Consider the following 24,642-nt stretch of genomic DNA (forward strand, 5'->3'; position numbering starts at 1 on the left):
TGCAGCAAAAGGAGCATTTTACAAGAAGAAATGGCCGATCGGCTATCTTCAGTGCCGGTCGGCTACAAATGTCTGGCCGATAGAATTATTTTTGGTCGATGACTAGTTTCCCTTGGCCGATGGCCCTATCTTTTGGCCGATGGCCTCTCAGAGTGTCATTGAGATGATTCAGAATCATTTTTTCAGAGGTGAAAAACAGTGCAAACAGAGGCAACATGAGGCATGGCAACGAATTTCTGAGTGAAGCCGACCAAGCATGCATTTGTTCCTCTTCCTGAGGCTGCTTTACTGTTTTCATAGCTTAATTAATTTGTTTAATTAGTTAAGAGTTGTGTAACAATTAATTAGTTTGTAAGTTAGTTAATTAGTTGATTTGTATTATTCTTTCGGTCCCTCCGTCGAGAGGGCGCAATTGTTGTAATAAGTGTACGTGTTTGTGATGCATGTCTTCCAACCCCACTTCTTCCTCCCTTTTACTTAACCGCTTACGATGGTTAGTTTTAGGGCATATTTCATTTAGCATACCTTATGCTCGCATGCGTGCATCCATTCATCTGTATTGCATGCACCGGGCTCAGCTCATCATACTAACTACATTGTACTTCAATTCCAAGCTGAATACATGTATCGAATTATTGCATCCCATATGCCATCTTAGAATAGCCGAGCCTATTTCTAGTTACATCTTTGCATGTGTTGCATTAGCCAGCTTAACATGAACTAGGATCACGCATGATTTCTAACTAGTTCTTTGTTTTGGCTCGGAGTACGCTGTGAGTGTTTACACTTTAGCATACTGCATGTGTATATGTTGCCATGACAACATGCTTTCCATGAGGCTAATTGCTTACGTGATATAACTGCCTGAATGCCTGTGGGTGACGGTTGGATTGCTTGAATTTGAACAATTCATTGAAATTCGCATTTTAGCCTACTTGCGAGTAGCAAACTTCAAACTATTTTCAAACAAATATGTCGTGTTTCGTTCCAAATTAAGCGATCTAGTCTATACTTATTTGTTGTACGCATCACGTAGTAAGATTAGCTAATTAACCGGAATAAGAACGCATATGTTTTCAAAAACAAGATATCATGCTTAGTACAGGCCGATCTTTGATCGGGCGAGCGGGGGTGCTCATCGCATAACCTTCCCCTCTCGTACCCAAGTTCCCGAGCCGAGGCAACTTTGGTGATGACGGACACGTGGCCTTAGGCATAAGTCAAGGTTTCCTAAATTTTCCAAAACAAAATATTTAGGTGGCGACTCTGTATCTGGCAAAGCAGTCCATGTTTGGCACTTCTTTCTTAAAAATCAGTTTTCCAAAATGATTTACCGGATTTGGACTCTTTGGTGATTTATCGATCTTGCATTTCACTTTGCGAGATCAGATTCAAAGCCGTGACATTAGAGTCCGAACTGTAGTATGTTAGAGAACAAAACGAGATTTCGCGCCTTCGCAAAGCGCGGAGCCTCAGGAGTCCTTGGGGCGCGTCTACACCACCAGTTTATATTTTACAGATTCAGCCACACGGATTTGGCTTTGATGCATCCTCTGAGAAGGTGTGACATATATTCTGTATGGCCTTGGCACCTCTAGCAGATGTCAGAATCTGTGAGATTTCTAGAGAGCCTCAATTGGTTTGTGAGTAACCTACCATGCACGGATAGCCAAAGGAAGCATTTGAGCTTTTGAGGTGCTTTAATTTTCCATATCCATTGCCAGTCTATCCCATCTTCATCCTGTTTAGTAAGGGCATTATAGGCTGCTGAAGAGGAGAAGTTACCATTAGGAGTCCCTTGCCATGAAGGAGTGTCCATGTAGGTCACGAATTTGGGTCGATATATGCTAAGTATGTTAGCTTTGTCTTTCTGGGTGAGCAAGTACTGGATGGGATTCAGATCCCATTGGCCTTCTTCATCAATTATGGAACTAACTTTCATAGTATTATCAAAATGAAGCCCTTGATAGCTATTGCACAGTGGCTCACCACCAGTGAGACCATAAAGAAATTTTCTCCCCATCTCCCACATTCCATTTGATGTTGTCCTCAAGAACTTTTCTATTATTGATTATACTTTTCCATGTTAGAGAAGCATTCCTCTTTTTAGGCCAATTGGAAATGGAGTGGTGTTGAAGATATTTGGAAGAGAGGATTTTGCACCAGAGGTTATCAGCATTACTAGCAAGTTTCCATCCCAATTTAGAGATTAAGGCAGAGTTTTGGTCCCTAGATTTTCTAATGCCCAACCCACCATATTTTTTACTCTTGCAGACTTTATTCCAGTTCAGAAGGTGAACTTTCTTAACATTATCAGTGCTGCCCCAGATGAAATTTCTATTTAAGCTATCAAGTTTGTCACAAACAGACCTGGGAATTTCCATGGTTTGTATGAGGTGGTTAGGAATGGCAAAGGTAACAGATTGCACGAGGGTAATACGGCCTGCAAAGGAGAGGGTCTTGGTCTTCCACCCAGAAAGCCTGTTGGTGATCTTCACAATGATGTCTTTAACATGGTTTCTACTGATTTTACTGTGCAGGACAGGAGTGCCTAGGTATTTACCAAGGTCATGGGTAAGGCCTATACCACTTTGGTAGCTCAAGGACAGTGCTTCACCCATAGGAATATTGGAGAAAACAAAGAGTTTGGACTTTTGAAGGTTAATTTTCTGACCAGAAATGTCACAAAATTCATTTAAGACTTCCATGATGCACTCACAGTTTCTAGTGTTGGCTTTAGCAAAGAGGATGAGATCATCAACAAAGAACAGGTGAGAGATAGGGATACTGTGTCTAGCAGCTTTAAGACCCTTCCAAGCTCTAGTCTGAGTTTTGAGTCTAATCATGTTAGAGAGGTTTTCCATGCAAAGCACAAAAAGGTATGGGGATAGGGGGTCTCCTTGTCTAAGACCTCTCCCAACACTTACGTTTGGAAGACTCTCACCATTCCAAATGATAGAAGAGTTAACATTAGACACACAATTCATGATGAGAGAAATCCAATCAGGGTTAAGATGAAATTCCTTGAGGGTGTGATGCACAAAATCCAAGGAAATAAGATCATAGGCTTTCTCAAGATCAATTTTAAAAACCATACCACTAGTCTTACCTTTTTTATTCCTAAGGGTGTGAATAATCTCTTGGGTAATAATAACATTATCAGTGGTGGTTCTACCAAGTATAAAGCTACTCTGATTGGGGCTGATAAGGTCAGGGAGCAAAGGTCTAATCCCATTGACAATGATTTTGGTAATTATCTTATAGGTCACATTACACGGGCTTATGGGCCTAAAGTTCTTAATGGTTTCAGGATTAGGCAGCTTAGGAATAAGGACAACTTGAGTAGCATTAACCTCCTCCAGTATGTTTTTGGTATTAAAACATTGTTGGACAAAAGCACAGACAGAAGGTCCCACAATTTTCCAGTTTTGACGGTAAAAGATAGCTTGGAGACCAATGACAAAAGAATAGTAGATAAATTTACATTTATTTCTTTTTTTGGTCTTTTTCCTTTCATTTTTAATAGCTGATGTAACAAATATGCTATCGAAGGGCTATCTTGTAACCGTCCGATCTGTGTAACATGCAAATTTAATACCCAATGGTCAAAACTTAAACAAATGTAAAAAAAAATTAAATTAAATATAAATTTTTTTCTTATTTCTCTCACAAATTTTTTTTTTTTCAAATCTTTACTCAAATTTATAATCCAAATACAAAATAAATGTGAACTCAATTATTACATGTAATTAATAGTTTTTCTTCATCATCAATAAGTTTTTAAGCTCTCATGCTAACAAGTAGCCCAAGTACACGAGAAAAAAAATTAAAATCACATATTCAAGACACTTCTTAATAATCAACAATGATATATTCCTTTAAAACTAGAGCTCTAATTGAACTCTAATGGGGTGAAAACTTAAAAAAAAAATAAAAAATAAAAAAAAAAGGCCAAAACATCACGAAAAATGGTTTAGAGTACTAAAAGAGCATTAATTTGTCCTTTTTCTCTTCATGTTTTGTCTTTTTCCTTTTTTTTTTTTTTTTTTTTTTTGTGCATGCCAGCTTAGCTCTACTAGTGGTCTGTATCACCACTGAAATATCACATCAGATAGACACCACATACACAATAGAACTATTCGAGTTCACAAATTACAGTTTTAAAACATTTTTGCTTAGTAATTTTATAACACCTTTTACTTATTTTAATAATTTTCTTAATTTTTCGTTATTTTTAAAACACTTTTTACGCACTATGTATTAAATAATGCCTATGAACACTTGTTAGTATTTATCTGTTAAGTTGGCAAATGCTAAAGAGTGCTTTTAGGGCGTTGTTCAACATTGTGATGATTAAGGTAAAAAAAATATCTTGCAAAAAATTAAAAATATTAAAAAGTATATTAATTTTAATAATAATAGAGTTAATGTAATAAAAAATTTCTCATTTTTTTTATTTTTTTATCTTTTTCTTGTACCCAACACTAGTTAACAAGACCTATTAAGGAATGTTTGGAAATTGATTTTTTTTAATGACTTTTAACTTTCTATAATAATAAATAAAAAAAAAAGTATAAAAAAGTAAAGAAAATAGTTAACAACTCATAATAATTTTTTGACAAAAAACCTAAATTCCCAAACGGGGCCTAAGTTTGTCTAATAGAGCATGCAATCCTCAATCACATATCTGAGTGTCAATTAATGCTTCCTCCTCTTGATATTAACGAAATCTAAGAAGTGATTCACAAAATCTCCAATCTCAATGTTGTAATTAATATAGCATTTTGAGTAAATTATACATTCATCCCTATATTTTGATCCGAATATTAGTTTAGTTCTCATTGTTTTAATTGGAGCAATGTAAATTATAAACTTTCAGTTGAGTTTTAGTTTGATCCTTCTATCTAAATAATTGTAAAAAAAAAAAGAAAATCTGCACATATTGTCATATGACTGACACATGTTAAAATATCATGAAATTTAACATCCAATTTGAACATAATGATCAAATTAAAAATAAACTTAAAATTCTAAGTTAATATTGTTTAAATTAAAATAATAATAATGTTGACTGAACTTGTCATGTGAGCAATACGTGACATTTTTCTCACTTGATTAACACCCTACATTTTTACTGAAATTCTTATACATTCACCAAAATCTCACTTTAGTCCATCCCTCTATTTTTAATTTCCATCAACCTCATTAAAGGTAGATGGATGAAAAAATGACATTGTAAAGGTTGTATTGAATATATTAATGAAAATACCAAGCCCAGTCATTTGTTCTTAAAAGAATGAGATAAATATAAAGTAAAACAAAAATAGAGGTGCAAAAGCAAAAAAGCAAATATTTTAACATTAACCTTTTAGATAGCTATATATAAAGCCTTCCCAAGGAATTACTATAAAGAAAGCATCACTTTCATAACCTTCTCTAGTATTGAATCCCTAGTTCCAATCATGGCTTTTCCTACACATCTAATACAATTTGAGCATTCACCTTTTAGATAGCTATATATAAAGCCTCACAACTACAATGAAAACATCATTTCCATAGCCTTCTTCAGTATTGAATTCCTAGTTCCAACCATGGCTCCCTACCCATCTAACACAATTCAAGCATTCACCTTCTAGATAGCTATATATAAAGCCTTCACAAGGAATTGATACAAAGAAAATATCATTTTCATATCCTTTCTCTAGTATTGAATCCCTAGTTCCAACCATGGCTCCCTACACATCACACAATTCGAGCATCCAATGCAAGTTCCTCAAATCTTTCTTCGACTAGGCAACCTTATAGATCTATTCGAATTCAAGCCTCCAATGCAAGACCCTCAAATTCAAGGTGTTATCCAAAAGACAACTTAAGAGGGGGGTGAATTAGGTTTTTACAAATAAAAATAATAATACCTTAATAAAAATTATGACTACCACAATAGATAAATATAGTTAATGAAATAAAAATAATTAAAAATAAGTGTTCTAACAACTATGTCAGTTAATGATTTTAGCGCAGTGAAAATGTGAAATAGAGCTACGGCAATTTAAATAAAATAAAGAGATGAGGGAGAAAGCGGTAAACAAATTTATAGTGGTTTGGCTTCAACTCGGCTTATATCCACTCCTCAAGCTTCACTTAAGATTTTTCACTATACTCTAGCTTCACAGGGTGCTAGCAACCTTTCCACAGATGGAGCAATCCTCTATAGATTTTACACAGACTTTCTAAGTCAAGAACACGGAGTGTAAAAGAATGTGTTTTTGCTTTCATAGAAAGTTACAAGAATTATCTCTCAAAGATAGATATAAAAATGAAACTCTAGTTTTTCTGTAAACCTCACACAGGAAAGATGGGCTTAAAGCTATACGTCACAGTGTATAATTTCTGAAAGAGGATGTAAACAAAAAATTAAAGAACACTTCTCAGAGTATTTTTCAGAGAATATATGTGAGTAATTATAGATCAAAGAATATTTTTTGATTTTTTTTTTTTTTTTGTAACTTGTTTACATTAGAAGCTTTGGTATATATAATGAAACTTATAGCCATTTATAGCCGTTGTATTCATTTGAATATATTTCACTCCATCATTGCTAATTTGAATATCTTCCATTTGAACCTTTTGGCCTGTTGCTGTGATGGGCTGTTTGAACTTTTGTTTTGGGTTGTTTGAACCTCTGGTTTGAGCATTATTTTTGGGTTGAAATGAACTCCTGATTTAAGCAAATATTAAATACATTCAAACAATATTTAGGATAAAAGTTTAGGTGAGAAATAATGGGACAAAATAAATTTTGATTCTATTTTTCTCTTTCAAATAAATTAAAACATAATTAAATAAATCATCAAAATAAATTTTTGATTCTATTAAAACATAATTAAATAAATCATCAAAACAAATTTTGGATCTATTTTTCTTTTTCAAATAAATTAAAACATAATTAAATAAATCATCAAAATAAATTTTGAATTCTGTTTTTCTCTTTCAAATAAATTAAAACATAATTAAATAAATCATCAAAATAAATAAGTCTAACACAAGGCATCCTTACAGATCCCTTCGAATTCAAGCATCTACAACAAATGAAGAGCCTCGAAGGTCTACGTCACCACCACCATCACCACCTTTGCCACCTTTACCATCAGGCTTTATATACTACGTTACTCCAAACAATGAAAGAATCTCTATAGCCATAGAGGAAGTCATGCAAGAGAGACATGAAGAGCGCACCCATCAACAAACAAAGCAAACAATCATTTTGATTCATCAAAAAAATCAAATGGCGTAAAAGGGTACGTAACGTCACCTCCATTTTACTCTCCTTGTTATAGTTGGCTTCTTGAGGAATGGGTTGTTGAAGAAAGGTATAGTCCAAACACACGGTGCCTAAATGTAAATTTACTTAAATTCTTATCCCCTTGTTGTTAGTTTTTTTTTTTTTTCATGTGTATATATGTCGCATGTGTTTTCATTTTTACTAACTTGTGTGTTATTTTTCCCCAAAAAAAAAATTGAATAGCTTTTGTGTTCATTAAGATATATCACTTTTGCTGTTATTTTAATTTGGCTGAAGAAATTTCTCTCTTTGATATTTGTGAATTCTAGTCTTATAATTTCCTTTAATTAGCCCTTAACAAGACCCTATTAAGGGGTGTTTGGGAATTGATTTTTCAGTGACTTTTAACTTTTTATATAAAAAAGAAATGTCCAAAAAAGTAAGGAAAATAATTTGACAACTCATATAATTTTTTGACGCAAAACCTAAATTCCTAAACACGCAATCCTCAATCACATATTTGAGTGTCAATCAATGCTTCCTCCTCTTGATATTAATGAAATCTAAAAGTGGTTCGCAAAATCTCCAATCTTAGTGTTGTAATTAATATAGCATTTTGAGTAAATTATACTTTCACCCCTACAATTTGATCCAAATATTAGTTTAGTTCTTATTGTTTTGAACAATGTAAATTACAAACTTTCAGTTCAGTTTTAGTTTGAACCTTCTATTTAAATAATTGTCATTTTTTTTTTTTGCACGTACTTGTCACATGAGTGACACGTGTTAAAATATCATAAAATTTAACATCCAATTTGAACAAAATAATCAAATTAAAAATAGACTTAAAGTTTTAAGTTAATATTGTCTAAATTAAAATAATAAAAACTAAAGAAAAATTTAAATTAAGTTAAGACGATTAAAGTCCAAATTTCCCTAAAATTTTTGTATGCCAAAGTAAAAGTGGCTAAACATGTTAGATAGTTCAATTAATGGCCAAATAAAGTAATTCTCAACATGCAAGAGCTTTGACTTGCTGAAAGGTGCTTTGCACTTGTACATTCATAACTTTATAAATTTATAAACAAATTAAAGTTTCATATAATACACTTATAAAAATAAACAAAAAATAAGCGAAAGAGAGCACTACAAGAAAAAGCACCTTTGGCAACTAAATTTTTAGTCGCCAAAAGTCCCTTTTTAGTCGCCAAAAGTCGATTTTTCACTTTTCCCGACAAAATATTTTAGTCGCCGGTTTTGTCGCGAATACATGGTCGCCGGAGGTATTGGCGACTAAAAATGTTTTAGTCGGCAAAAAACAGGTCTTCAGCGACCAAAACTTTTGTCACCAATAGTCAATTACATTTTTGAAAATTATACATTTAGTGACTAATCTTTTAGTCGCCAATAGTGAATTATTTTTATTTTATTTATACATTTGCCGACTAAGCTTTCCGTCGCCAATAGTCAATCTTTTGGCGACAACACATTTTAGTCACCAAAAGCATATTTCAGAAAAAGAAAAATTGCCCTCTGTTGTTGCCAAGTTTCGAACCACTAACCTCCTACATTCTAAACCTTTAGCAACACACTCTCCCCACTATGCCAGTACAACATCACATGAATATAAATGCAACATATATTATTTATATAGTATATTGACCGGTATTAATACAAAACTATATATATAAAAATAATTATTTTTATTTAATATAATTTATGTAAAAATAAATTATTTACTAAAAAAAATTGAGGCCACTTTTGGCGACTAAATAATATTTAGTGGCCAATTCTATAATTTCGGGCTACTAATTATTTTTTAGTCGCTAAAAAAATAAGTTCCGCCTAAAAATAACCAGTTTTTGGCGACTAAACCTGTTTTTGGTCGCCAAAAACGTCCCATTTTGGCTACTAAACTGAATTTTAGTCGCCAATTGCCTGTTTTTAGCTACTAAATTTTTTTTAGTAGCCAAAAAGCTTCACTTTCAGCGACCAAACTGTTTTTAGTCGCCAAAACACGTATAATCGGCGACCAAACTGTTTTTCAGTCGCCAAAACCATCACTTTTGGCTACTAAATTATTTTAGTCGCCAAAAACCGTCACTTTTGGCTACTAAAAAACCTTTAGTCGCTAAAACCCATATAATCGACAACTAAATTGATTTTTAGTCACCAATAACTATACATTTGGCTACTAATTCCATTTTAGTCGCCGAAAGTGCTACTTTCAGCGACGAAAAATTTTTTTTTAGTCGCCATTTGTGCTTTTTGTTGTAGTGGAGAGAGTATCCAATTTTATAGATGTAACGTCCTGAAAATTTATAACATTACTAAAGTGCATCAACCAACATTTATCATAAGAAAAGCTGTAATTCATCAACCTTTACATCATTCATCATTAAGGTTTGTACAAAATAGTTCCACATGCAATTATACATTCAACGATACCAAATACATGAATCTATAGCATGTAGAACATTAAATCCAAAAATAATTAAACGCCCTCAAGGGCTTACAAATTTTTAAGGTTTAAGCCCGGTTACACAAATATGGCCTCTCAAACCCAAACAGTTATAGCCCTTGGCTAGCAAAATATATCACAACAAAAATAAAAGCCCTATGCTCCCAACACATATGTCCACGCCCTAACTTGGCAGGATCACCACATCATTTCCTACACCAAAATCCCATAGAGTGAGCATAAAGCCTAGTAGAAAATCCTTAACAAAGTATATATATTTTACACAAGCTTCATCAAATGAAATGCAAATGCCATGTCATGTCATGCCTTTGAAGAAAATCACATTTTTATGCCTTTAAAAATAAAAGGAAACATCATGCTCAATTATAACTTGAAATCTCAACAATTCAAAAATTATCAATTTAGTTCAAGGGGCGGTAAATACGACTCAGGTAATCCCTAGGTTAGTGTCTGCAAGTAGGCATAACTAGTACTACCCAAAATCCCACTTTACCGGTCGCTAACTGGAAGGGAAGTGGTACCTCCTCCGTGCGTGTTTCAGTCTTTCACCCCGGATACTCAAACCAACTTAATCAATTTCATCTACACCTCCTATCCGGGCTTACCAATGTATTTATCCTAAAACAATTCCATAAAAACTTATTTCACAACATGCTTTTCTCAACACAAAATTTTTCAAATCCAATAATCAAAATTTATCATAATCAAATGAATTGAGATGAAAATGCAACAATTATCAATGTAATGCAATATCCCTTCCATTTACAATTCCATCCCATGATTTAACCATGAAGATCCATATCACCAACTCCTCATTTCCAAGGTGATTTCACAAGAGAACCACCTATCTAATCAAATTCATCAAAAATAACAATTATGTTTCCACATTTCTCGTGTTCTCAACAAATTAGTCATTTTAAGACTAAAACAACATTTGAACAACAACTTCCAATATCAACACATTTTCATTTCTTTTTCATGAAACTCATCATCATATATATATATATATATATAAGAAATTTCCTCATCCTTTACTCTTTTTTGCACACAAAATAGTATTTAGACAATGTCAACCATATATTCTCAACATAACTTGAAAACCCCTAAATTCTAAGTTTTTCTTACCACAATAACACACACACCCAAATCACTTGCAAGAATTTCTTCAAAAACAACTCTTCCTCAATCAATGTAGTTCAAAGCCCTCAAGAAATTATTTCAAAAGAGACATGAAAGCAAATCTACTTCCAAACTACCCACATTGTTAAGCCAACCATCAAGTTTCAAAATTTACAAGAGAAATTCTGAAAAATTTACCCAAAATCGTGCAAAAATATATATATATATATATAACTCAAAGAAATCCCCTACCTCAAGCTTGGAGAGGAAAAGAGATGAAACCCTCAAATTCAATGGTGTTGAAACTTGATTTCCACCGCACAAAACGTAGCCCCCAAAAGATTATCCAACTTTGATGAAGGAACAAAGATCAAAACCCAATGGATTGCAAGAAATCAAAAGTTTTTGGTGTTTGGTGGAGGTTTTTAGAGAGAAGGAGGAGCAAAAATGATTTGAGTGAGAAGGAAAAAGTGTAAAAGTGGTATACACAGTCCAAAAGAAGGAAAGAAAACAGAGTTTTCAGACCCAGGCCCATCCCATACGTGCAGAGCGTACTTCTCACACGTGCGGCCCTCATCCCCGCACGTGCGGCTCTCCCATTCCACACCTCCTCCCGCACCTGCATATAATGCAGTTAGCAAGCCCAGAATTCCCCTACTTCCCGCACGTGCGATCTCACTCCCCGCACGTGTGGCCCGGCCTCTCAGTCCGAAATCACTCCAGCTCGATTCAGAACACCCAGGATTCAACCCCGTATTTCCTGAAGCAAGTGAAACTCATCACCGGAATAAACAAAAACAAGAATTTTTAGAAAAACTTCTGAACACAACAAATCCAAGTGGTTAACAAGGTTCCAAGTTAGACTAGTCACTATAACAAGGGCAACCCAACACGCACAAGGAAAGAAACAAAAATAAAATAAGATGGGTCACATATCCAGTTGCCACAATAGACATTTAATTTCATAAAATGTTTTCACATTAAGTGTCATTACTGGGTGCCCTTTTTACCTATGGTATCAACCAAAATTTTTGAAATGAACATGATAGCTTTTCTAATTAAAGGTAAATTTGTATCTTTACTTTTTCAATTGTGACAATAAACTAAACACTTTCAATTAAGTTACAATGCGGCTTTCCTATTAATTTGGTGTTAATAATGATGACTAAACTTGTCATGTGAGCAATATGTGACATTTTTCTCACTTAATTAGCACCCTACGTTTTTACTGAAATCCTTATACATTCACCAAAATCTCACTTTAGCCCATCCCTCTACTTTTAATTTCCATCAACCTCATGAAAGGTAGATGTACGAAAAAATGGCATTGTAAAGGATGTATTGAATATATTAATGAAAATACCAAGTCAAGTCATTTGTTCTTCAAAGAGTGGGATAAATATAAAGTAAAACGAAAATAGAGGTGCAAAAGTAAAATAACAAATGTTTTAACATTCACCCTTTAGATAGCTATATATAAAGCCTTCACAAGGAATTGCTATAAAGAAAGCATCATTTTCATAACCTTCTCTAGTATTGAATCCCTAGTTCCAACCATGGCTCTCTACACATTTAACACGATTTGAGCATTCACCTTTTAGATAGCTATATATAAAGCCTTCACAACTACAAAGAAAACATCATTTTCATAACCTTCTCTAGTATTAAATCTCTAGTTCCAACCATGGCTACGTACACATGTAACACAATTCGAGCGTTCACTTTTTAGATAGCTATATATAAAGCATTCACAAGGAATTGCTACAAAGAAAACATAATCTTCATAACCTTTCTCTAGTATTGAATGCCTAATTCCAACCATCGCTCCCTGCACATCTAACACAATTCAAGCATCCAATGCAAGTTCCTCAAATCTTTCTTCGACTAGGCAACCTATAGATCCATTCGAATGCGAGCCTCCAATGCAGGACCCTCAAATCTCTCTTTGAGGCATCCTTACAGATCCCTTCGAATTCAAGCCTCCAATGTAGGTCCCTCAAACCTTTCTTCAACCAGCCACATTTATCGATCTAGTCAAATTCAAGCACCTATTGCGAATGAGAAGCCTATGTCGCCACCACCATAACCATATTTGCCACCTTTACTACCAAGCTCTATATATGGTACCGCAAATAATGAAAAAAAATCTCTATAATCATAGAGGAAGCCATGCAAGGGGCACCTGAAGAGTGCATCCCTCAACATACAAAGCAAACAATCATTTTGATTCATCAAAAAATCAAATGGCGTAAAAGGGGAGGTAATGTGACCTCCATTTTTCATGACCACAACTCTCCTTGCTATAGTTGGCTTATTGAGGGATGGGTTGTTGAAGAGAGGTATAGTCCAAACAAAAGATGCCTAAAGGTAAATTTAGTTAAATTTTTATTCCATTGTTGTTAGTTTTTTTCATGTGTATATATGTCGCAAGCATTTTCATTTTTTATAGCTTGTGTGTTATTTTGCCCCCAACCCCCCAACCCCCCCCCCCCCCAAAAAAAAAAAAAAACACATAGCTTTTGTGTTCTTTAAGATATCTCTGTTTTGTTATTTTTTTAATTTGACTGAAGAAAATCCTCTCTTTGATGTTTGTGAATTCTAGTTTTATAATTGCTTCTAATTAGCCCCTAACTACTAGCCCACCTCATTACTGCAGTCCAATATATTGCACTTAAATCCATTTTATTGGTGGGATTTACATTTTGTTTGTCTGTTTGCTTGTTTTGAAAATGCTAATCCTGCGATTAAATCTTATTTCTCAATTGGGAATAACTAATCTCCTCCCCATGGGATTAGTTAATGTCTCTCGTCCAAATTTTAACCTCCTTTCTCATTCAACAATAAAAATTTATCATTTCTCAATATATATGTATATATATAGATATATATATGTTTCACTCTAACCAAACAAAGCATAATTAATTATTCAATACATATAACCCAATTCCGCTACAGACCCCCAGTGGGGGTCGCACCCCCAGTGAGGTGTCGCGCCCCCACTGGCCGAAACCCAAAAAAAAAAAAAAAAAAAAAAAACAGTTTTTTTTTGGCCCAATCATGGACTGCCACCTCACTGGGGGTCGACCCCCAGTGGGGGTCCGAAGCATTTTTCACATATAACCACATTCATTGTATCATGATGTACTATTTATTTCCTCTTTTCTTGTCCACTAGTACTCAATCTCAAAAAATGATCCAACAAATAAAGGTCTAAGGATATTTAATGTAGTAGAAATATAGGAAATAACAATTGTTGTCGACTTAAATGATATTTATCATCATAAGCTAAACGATTTTCATCCTTAATTACTTTGCTTAGCCACACCTAAGGGTGGATTCGGGTAAGTGGCCTAACTTAAAATTAAAAGTTAGGTATTGATCTAAAAAGTTTTGCTTATTAATTTTTGGAGAAATTTCAATCTAGTGTAAACTTTTCAAAAAAATTATAAATAAATGGTAAACTTTATACACATCAATAATTATAATTACAATTTTTATGATTTCGTATTAATTTTCTGACACTCTCAATAATGAGTAAATTCCCCCTTAACATTTCACACCCGATTTGTTTTTTTGAGGCCCCACCCAAGTATTAATATTTATTTAAATTATATGTGGGTAAGTAGGCATTTATAGATAGGTCAATGGCTCAGGCTTTCTAAAAGCACATCTAATTGGGTTTATCGGCCGACCCACAGGCCTCACTCTTTGGCCCAATTTTATGAGTCTTATTGTGAACCTTGGATATTATTTTTACCAACATGACACAAGTACTCTCAAATTTCTCTAATTTAGATCATATCTTTCAACATGTATTGTTTCACATGATTCTATGTATAACATATGGGAAAAAAGTTTGGCATTTCCTTTCTCTTGGAATCCCATTATGATTTTGCTTATTTGCTTTCTAAAATTATAATTCTTTCATTAAGCCAAGTTTGGCATCCTAAAAAAAATTCAAAAAGTCAAAATGTCACTATCCTATTTAGGTCACATCATCTTATTTAAATCGCATCACCTCTCTATCACATCATTTCAAACCCAACCCATACCCAAGTCATATTTCATAAAAAGTCAAAAAGTGCACTTAGTGTCTTTAGACATTTGTGAGGTTGCTTTGCTTCTCAACCTTTTCCTATTAATATATAAGTTCCCATCTCATTGTTCAATCTTCCTTTGTACTAAATCACTTGCAGAATCAAATCTTGTTCCATAAGATCTTATATCAGTATACATTATCTTTGTCATCAACTTACCCAAACAAGATCAGATCTTGATGAAGATCTAAGGGCTGTTTTGGCAACTTTGAAAAGTAGTCAAAAAGTCGCTACAAAAAAAAAAGTTAACTCTCCACTATTTTTTTGTACAAAACAAAAAAAAGTTAATTAAAATAGTCACTTCCCAAAATAATTTTAAGTCAAAAAAAAAATATATGGATGAAAGTTAAATGCTTATCACATTTTTCCTTAGACCAAGTCTGGTATGGAGGAATGAAACAAGCTAGAAACACATTATAAAGATTATAAGTATAAAGGGAGAATGGAATGGTCATTCTCATTCTTTTTTTTCCTTGTGGACGTGGAACGATAAATAAATGGGACGGTCATTTCCATTCTAGGGTTTAGAACAATGAAGGAATAAAGTTATTAAGGATGCCAAAAGGAGGAGTACAGGAAAAAGTGACAATGAGATTCCAATCTAAGAGAAGGAGATGGGTGAGAAATGCCAATGATGTGATGATGAGATTCTAATCTACGAGCGGTTGACGATGAGATTCCAATATAAGAGAAGGAAATGGGTCATTATGTGGTTAAGGATCAAACGAGGAGATGAATCATTGCGCAAACAATACCTATAGACAAGAAGGAAGAAGCCTCTAAAAAAAATTTAGAAAGGCCTCTTATTTATGAGGATCCAAAAAATATTTTCTCCTACAATGTCCTTTCTCCCATACCAAAAGAGAAAAAATCAGTCACCCCGCCTCCCAATTTAAGAATTCTAGTTGTGTGTCAATGGCTACCATAGAAAAGTAAGAGGATATGAGCCACAATCTTCAATGGTGTATGAAGGGAGATGGGATCAATCACGGTTTCAATGGCATGATGACTTTCAATCGGTAAAAAGAAGGAGAAGCAAATAGACGACTATCACTAACAACAAGACATTGTTGAAGTGATATTCTACAAAGAGTGCGGGGTTGAATATCTTGTCTTTTTGTTGCATTCAATAATAGAATGAAATGAACATATTCCTCAACTGATGCAGAGGACTGCCCATTCCAACTCTTTATTGGAATGTCCTTCCAATTAAACAAACATTATTAATTCCTTTTATTCTACAGACAACAACATTGAGAATAAGAATGGGTAATTAGGATGGACATTCCATTCTAACTCATTCCCCTATACTAATTGTGGTTATACTTGATTTTCCTTGTTAATCTCAAGAACCACTATGATTGTGATAATATGCCAAGAAACAACTAGGACAAGACCGCCACCTTCTACGAACAAATACCACAATACCATCCTCATGATGGGACAACATTTGACCAGACTTATTATAGTTGTTGTAATGGACTTACAAAATCAACAAGGATTTAAAAAGCATTTTGGTTTTCACTATTTATGTCTTACATGTTTTTGCAGGATTGGGTTGGCAGCGCCATCTGAGAGCCCATTTAAAGGGGTAAATATTGGATATAACAGTGATACCGTGTGAGAGTCTCACAATCCAAATTTAGAAATCCTACTTTGCAGTAGGATGGGAGGCAAGATTTGTCCATATAGGATGGTGCCACCGTTACACTCATTATTCTTTCCATTCAAAGGCCATTAATTTGAGTGAACTCATGGATAGAACAACCAAGAAACTCCTCTCGAAGGAAACCTTTTTTTCCCCTCCCAATAGACAAATATCATCAAAGCAATCAATCGCCAAGAGGCCTACAATCGAAGATAGCTTCCCTACTTATCCAATTTGGTAAAACACTAGACCGGCAGCAAAGATCTACTAAAGTTCGAGCATAATGCTTTCAAGGCTCTCTGTTCTTAGCTCCCTATTAAATGTATGTGGTACATAACGAAATAGACGAGCAAAACTCAGTCCTTAATCTGATGAATTCTTCAATAATCACATACAGTTGAGACAAAGGCTGAACTTGTCGAGAAAGCATTTGAACTCCTCTCGAAACGAGCTTGAGCGAGCTTCTGGAGAGAACTATTCAATTATGCTCGTTCTTGGATTTAATGCTTGTTTATTCAATACATATCAAAGCACGTTATCAATTATATAGGCACATGTTATCTTCTTTGCTACTTCTTAGAGAACGAAAAGAATTGCTTATTATAATAACATCTTTTTTTCAGAAGCCTTTCAATGTTGTTGTAAAGTTTATTTTTTGGCCTTGTATGGTGCCTATTAAAGAGGATGATCTTGAAGTTATTCTTGACACCTATGTATTGTTAATGCACACTCACGAATAACTTGCAAATGAAACCTACAGAGTAGTCCACAAAAAACCAAGTTGCAATGTACTTTTAAGGACACTAATTCGTATGCCTTTGTTAATAGGCACTCCATACCATTCATTATTCGCGAATTTTTCAATAAACATGGAAATTTATGAACAAATATCCCTAAAGGAAACAAACATGCATCAAGGCTTAATGAAGAATGATATGATTGGTCCAAAATACTTATAAAACATGGTACTAAACTACGGGTTTTATCTATCAGAATGTGATTTTCTTTCTCAAGAGGATGGGGACGAGTTTGATAGCAATTAACAAAACAGAGGTTGCTCGAAGTATAATTTGAGGTTTGGTGGAAGGTTTAGGAACATAGTTAGAATGGCTACCTAATCGTATTATGCATAATCAAAATGAACCAAAAAATAACAATTTCGAGGGCATCATAAATAGTACCCATTAGTCCTACTTTTTTTCCCACTTCAGATATAGGCTTTATATTCCATAAGTTTGACTACATGACAAATAATTTTAGTTGGGCGAAGAAAAGTTTGAGAAACAATAGCACAAACTCTTGTTCTTTTACATTCTTTCACACGAAGGTTGACCAACTTCTTGAGGAGATTGATCACATTTATCATCAGAGAGACATGAGTGTGCTATAAAACTAGGAGAAGAATTAAAGTACACAAATTAATTCCTTTAACCTGTTCCTTCTAGTTTCCGGTTCTTTCGGATTGTTAACCTGGCTTAATGACACTTATTGGAAAGAATTGCTTGAAATTCATTGTCTACATTCAATTATAAAGCTTGGTGTGGAATCACCATCATGATTTGGGTATTACTGGTCCAAACTAGGAAAACAGCCTCTTATGTGTACAGAAATAAGTTGCGTACATCTAACTCTCTCCTGACCCAGCAGTGATGAGAGCCTCATGCACTGGGACTACCCTCTAGTGTGGAATCACCAACATTACACATTTATTGTTGCATAGAGCATCACCAAAACAACTATATTCCTGGATCTCTCGTCCACAATTGCCCACTAGTATCTTTTCTATTTGGTTAAATTAGTTGGAGATGATCAACACTTTTAGATTGTGCATCACATGAGAAAACTATTTAATATTGTACGTCTAGTTAGTTACGACATATCTTATTATGTTCTTTTCTTCTTCTTTTTTTCATTTGAAGTATTATTAAAATAGCAATACATTAATTCATCATCCATGAACCAACAAAGCAATAACAATACTTTAATTGAAGAAGCAAAATAAAGTATATATCTATGAAACAATTTAAGATATGATAGTGCAACAAATAAAAGCAAACTAACTTCCTTATGGGTGGAGTTAGTACACTCATTAACACGCTTAAAAATGTCTTAATTTGTTTTTGGAGTTTGTTAATGTAACTAAAAAGTGTTATTGTTAAGTTGAAGTAGCAGTTACAATGACCAAAAAACAAAGCTACATATCTAATGCATGAGCAATATGTTCTGAAATGCTTCTAATATATCTGTCATCATATTCTGCATATAAATTTTGTTACTATACCATAATTTACATCACAAATTTACTTGAGTTTGACTTGATATACTATCACATGTAAAGAGTTTATGGTCTATCATTAAACATAAATAGACTAATTACTAAGTACCCACAATAGATGCAAATCGTTCGGCTGTGTTGGGATATTGAATTCTTGGAGTGACTTGTAATTAGGGGAAAATATAAAATTAAATTAAATTAAAATAATAAAAAAAAAAAACTTATACTTCATTTTTGTTTTGCCTATCATTTTTTTCTCTCATGATCCCAACACAGTCTTAGAGTGCACCAAATGAAAACAAGTAATTTCTAATATTTTCAATGTTGTGCAGCTCTTCTATGCCCCATCTGGGAAACAATATACATCAAGGAAGAAGGTTTTGGAAGCTTGGACAGACATGGACTGAGTGCTACAACAGAAGGGTCTGCTGCGATTATCGCTATAGTAGTTCTTCAGCTAGTTTATTCTTCATGAATAAAACAAATTGATTACAATATCTATAGTTTTTACAGGTTTAGTTGAAACTAATTAGTTTGTTATAAAGGTCCATGCCTCTATTACATGATTTCTAGTTCAAATGTTGAATGTGATGCAAACAGCAATGCTACATGAAATGTATGGTCTAGATTTGTTCTGGATGTGGCACACAAGAAATGTGTGGGCTAGATATGTTTTGAATGTGGCCCACAAGAAATGTGTGGGCTAGACTCAACTCAACAAAGCCTTTTTCCCAACTGATCATCAACCACATGAATCCATCCATGTGTTTTGCCAAAACTAAATTATAGGTTTACTACTTTTTTGAAGTGTGGTTTTGTGATGATTGTGTTACTTCATTGTTTAGGTACATCATGATTAAACTATTACATGAACTCTCTGCAGGCTATCATTGACTATATTGAAATGTGGCTGGTCTGCATTTTGAGAGAGTAGAGCTAGGCAGCCAAGGGAGTGTGATTTTAGACCAGTTAATATAAACCCTTTATGTAGAAGATGAGACTTGTACATAACTTCTCAAGAGAAGTCTGTATGCCAAATAAGAGTTACTGGAAAGTAGGCTATATTTTTATTAGAGTTCAAGATGAAATGATTTGGCACTATTCATTCATTGAGAATAGTTCGAATTTAGATTTGATAGTTTAGATATGGTTTTTTCAATATTGAATTTAACGTGTCCTGATAGATTTGAAATAACAATATCATAGTAATTCTTTGAAATCCTTAAATACTAAGAGTTCTTTCTGTAAGGATTCTAATCAAACACTTCTCTTCTATCTCTAATTAATCTCGTATATTTTTATAAAATTCATCAACAAATTTCTTCAATTGAAATTCATCCATCCACACAGGGCCTAACTGTCATTATACCTGTTAAGGGAGCCTCAACCAATCCCACGTTAGTTCCTTCTATCTTATGGTGAGGTGCTAGTTTAACATTTTCAAAATTTGTGTTACTCCTTTCAATATTTTATAAACCCAATCTGCTGAATGAGGCATTGCTAGTAAACAACCCATGGTAGCAGATAAATAATCTTGATCTAGCTCATTCACCATTTTTCTGTCTATTGAATTTCTTCTCACTCTCCCAACCCAACCAGAAATTCATCCATCTTCACTTTCTTTTCTTTTCTTACCTTTTCATTTTTCTTTTTATTACACAAATCTAAGATTCAAACACAATATTCAGTGTAGATTAACCAGGAAAGGAAATCTCTGACTCGCAAATTCCAAGCTGCTTTAGTTGGAATGTCCATAATCAATGTTAGCCAACATAGAAGGAGATCAAAAAGCAATGGCACAACACACACCCAACTGGATCCCCCTAAGTTACTTTTTGATGGCATGTGTTAAAATCAAATAAAGGCAAATAATCGAACAGGAAAAGAAATAAAACAAGAAAATAAATAAAGAGATGAAATGTAACAATGAATTGAAGGGAAAGAGTTAAATTGCACGGAAAAAGGACAGTAATAAAACCAACTACATTTATGTAGAGGAAAAATATAAAATCGTCCAAGCAACACTTTTAATGCTGGAGAGAATGAAACCCGGATTATGGTACAACATGAATAAAGAACGCGACAAAAATTCCTCGGCCTACAAAATTAGCAGCAGAGGAACACATTCTTGATAATACCATGGAAATAAAACATGAAACCAAAAAAAAAAAAAAATTACAATGTATAAAAACAAAGCTGCAGGGCCAAGCAAGTACAAACCATTTTGGATATCGTCCCGTAAAAGTTAGAGAACCTGCAGCAGCTCCATAGATCCAAAGCTCTTGCCCTCGCAACACAGAAAACAAAAGAAAAACGTATCAACTCCCCATGAGATGGAAAAAGAAAAACATTTCCACCATAATAAGGCATATTATTTCTGTCAGCATCCGCTATATGAACACCTCTCCTTTTGGTTTGCACTTATTGCTATAAATGGGGAAAATTCAATTCCCAGGAAAAAGGTATTTCTCAAAGATTCCTGAATGAAGAGTGCCTCCACCTCTCAAGCTTCAGCCTCCGGTTATTTTCACCATTTATAGGCTTCAACAATCGCTCTACTTCAATTTCAGATTTGAGCAATGATTGCAGCCTCTTTAAATGTCCACTACACTGCTTATGTTCAGAAGGAAGATTGCTTCTCTGTTCATCTGGCTTAACGCGTCTCTGATAGGGAGAGTCCCACTTTGCTTGCAAATAAGCAAGGGACCGCCATGGAGGAAGAGGCATCGAGTTCTGCTTTAGAGAAGATCTAGAAGCTTCCACCATAACTTGAAGGAACTGTCTCAGCTTCGTCAATGAGCCCACATAAACAACAGGGAGAGAGTTGAGTATTCTATCGTAGGAGTCGACAGCTCTAGCTATTTCAAAGTGGCTTTGAAAATCGATATCAATGATCAAACGCTCAGAGCTTCCAGTACCTTTGTAATTGACTACATCAATATATTCATGGTCCCCTGCATAACAGGCAGAACATAATTTAAGTGTGGAACATTAACGTAGAAGAAGATTTCTTATTTAATGACTTGACAAAATGGTCCAACTTAAAATCACACAGTATGATCAAGAAATTAGCAGCACCAGTGCTGCCCAAGTCCACAACCATAACATAAAAAATTTGCAATCTTCCCAAAACATTGCAAATAAAATTTTCTTAGGGGTCAAAAAAAATTGAAGATATATTTGCAGAAGGATCACTAATTCAAACATATTTCTACATATAGCAATCATATATAAGGCAGATCTGGTATCTTCTATCTTCACACTGTCAAGAAATTAAACCCTAATGAGATGAATTCTTTTTATCCCCCTGGGTGACAAGATTTTTTCCTTTTTGTGCTCTTAGCTAAATCTGATAAAAAAATATATTGAGAATTTGTCTAAACCAATTCAATGGCATACCTCCAGGGACCTTCCCACTACCCTGCCACTTAGATGCACACACAGCAGCGTCATAACCAGAAAGCCTCAAAAGCTTCACCAGAGAAAACCTGATGCAGCTGGCATTACACGGCCCTGGCTTGACAAGGTGAACGTCGGTTTCAATGATAGATAGCAAAAGAGAATTAACCACCGACAGCAAATTGCTCTCATACTGATCCGCAGAGAGCTTGTAATACTGCAAAATGACAGAACCAACCAAAGGTGAGCAACATCTATAAACTAATGAACAGTAACAACTTCTTTTTTGGGGAAAACAAACAAACAAACAAACAAATTTGCATAGATGTTATTGTGCATTAAGAAAAAAAACACCCCAATGGTTCGGTGGCAAATTTGCACAAATAGAATTTGATAATTTTGTTATTGCTTTACTGTTTTGATAGTTTTACTACACCCAAAAGAGCTGGTCTAACCATACAAACAAAAGATGAAAAATGTTCCGGGCATCACACCTCCTCCCCCAAATTTTTTAAGCTATGTTTGGATCTTGGATTTGTAGAGGGATTTGTGTAGGGGGAATAAAGGTTTGGAAAAAGTGAATGAAATAGAAAAAGACTATCCACTGTTCCTCCAGTTACATTCGACAGAGAATTAAATTGATCTCTATTTCTAAATTCACAATATTAAATCAATCAAATTGAATTGAAACACACAGCCAATTTAATTTTAACATCAACAAATTCACTCATGATCAGGGAAGATTGCAGTGCTTTAACAGTTGACACCTAGTGCATAATAAAGACAAATAATCATTCAAAATCAGCTTGTAAAAAATGTAAACAATTTTCAAAAGCAAAATGGCCTTCAAATTCATCTCAAAAACAAAAACAAAAACAAAGTTATGGAGCCTGTAAAATGATATGGTGTAACTGATAAACTACAATTTCACCCAAAACATCACTACAGAGAAACACACAATTATATAAACAAAAGGGTTCCAAAAGTGAAAGAAGCAAATTTTTATGTCTAGAGATAGACTAACCGAAATGTTGTCGGCTAAGTGAGAAAGATCGCAGAATCCAGAATCGCTATCGCTGCTATACCGGGACTCAGTCCCACCACTGCCGTTCTCCAAGAAATCACTGACCATGACCGCTAAGTCATGCTCGCTCTCATGGCTGAACCCACCGATTTGACTCGCGTACTGACCGCCTCCGCCGCCGGCCATTCTGACCCACAAATCTCCGGTGGCCGCACAGACTCTACAATCCATCCCAGCCACACCAACAATCAAAAATTGTTGAAAATTGATTGAATCAATTCGAAACCCTAATTGAGAGCAATTTCCAATCCAAAATTCTTTAAATTTGATAGAAACTGAGAACAGAGTCGTCTGAATTGAAGTTTATACTACTGGGTTTGGATTTTAATACGGAAATTATAGGAATTGAATTGTTCAATTATAGTCAACCGAATTGAACGAAAATCCTGACAAAACCTATGAATTTTTTGAATTTTTTGGGGGGAATCAAATGGGTTTTTGATGATCCAAATGAGCTTGTTTGATTCAATTCAAAACCCTAATTGAAATTAAATTCCAATCCAAGAAAATCGAATAACATAGTCGTCTGAATCGAAGTTTATACTCCTGCGTTTGAATTTTAAAACCAAAAAAAAAAAATACAAATTGAATCGTTCAACTTTATTCAACAGAATTGAACGAAACCCTTGTGAAAAACTATGAAATATTTGAATTTTTATTGTGATTGAAATGGGTTTTTGATGATCCAAAAGGGGCGAGAAAAGGATTGAGACCCAAACCCAAAGGATGAGAAAACAGAGCAATGAGAAAACAGAGTTCATATACTTCTTTGAAGATTTCTAAATGACCATATTACCCTCGAACTGTATTCGTAATTACTATAATAAAGACGTTACGTTTAACGAGAATGTTGAGATATTTGAATGTTCGTTTTTTTCATTTTTGGAATTTAATAAAAAATTTCCAAGGAATATGTTTTGTTATTCGTTGTCTAAAATCCCTTTTTAAGGAAAATAATTTAGGTGACAACAAGAAGTTTGTCCCAATAATTGAAGAGTTTCCAGCTGTTTCTTAACGGACATATAACATAAGATATGTTTTTGGCCAGATATTAATGGTGCCAACATTTTCTTGCCAAATTCAAATATGATGGGTAGAGTCTTTAACTATAATTTTTATTTTTTGATAATCGAGTGTTTGAGTTAATTTATACATATATCAACTAATTTTAAGAATCTAAAGTTAACGGTCGAGCACCAATGGCCACTTAAGCTGACTCAAATTCGATATCTTAAATTTTATTTTTTAAGTCTTTA

General features: G+C 34.2%; 1 protein-coding gene across 2 annotated transcripts; it reads right to left on the reverse strand.

The window, feature by feature from the left end:
• Positions 1–20,867: 20,867 nt before the first annotated feature.
• On the reverse strand, positions 20,868–24,130 carry LOC114318860 (cruciferin (DUF506)). Of its 2 annotated transcripts, XR_003649125.2 has the most exons (4): positions 23,327–24,127; positions 22,303–22,519; positions 21,124–21,857; positions 20,868–21,001 (listed from the first exon to the last, which is right to left on the reverse strand). XR_003649125.2 is itself a non-coding variant. In XM_028265835.2 (3 exons), exons 1-3 carry the CDS (start codon positions 23,555–23,557, stop codon positions 21,373–21,375), a joined length of 933 nt encoding a protein of 310 aa, XP_028121636.2. In that variant the 5' UTR covers positions 23,558–24,130; the 3' UTR covers positions 20,868–21,372. The 2 variants fall into 2 exon arrangements, 1 of the variants encoding a protein (XP_028121636.2); XM_028265835.2 differs by having other exon boundaries at positions 20,868–21,857; positions 23,327–24,130.
• Between the last annotated feature and the right edge of the window lie 512 nt (positions 24,131–24,642).

This window comes from Camellia sinensis, chromosome 1, assembly GCF_055761805.1.
Source record: "Camellia sinensis isolate YWXY chromosome 1, ASM5576180v1, whole genome shotgun sequence".
Taxonomy (NCBI): domain Eukaryota; kingdom Viridiplantae; phylum Streptophyta; class Magnoliopsida; order Ericales; family Theaceae; genus Camellia; species Camellia sinensis.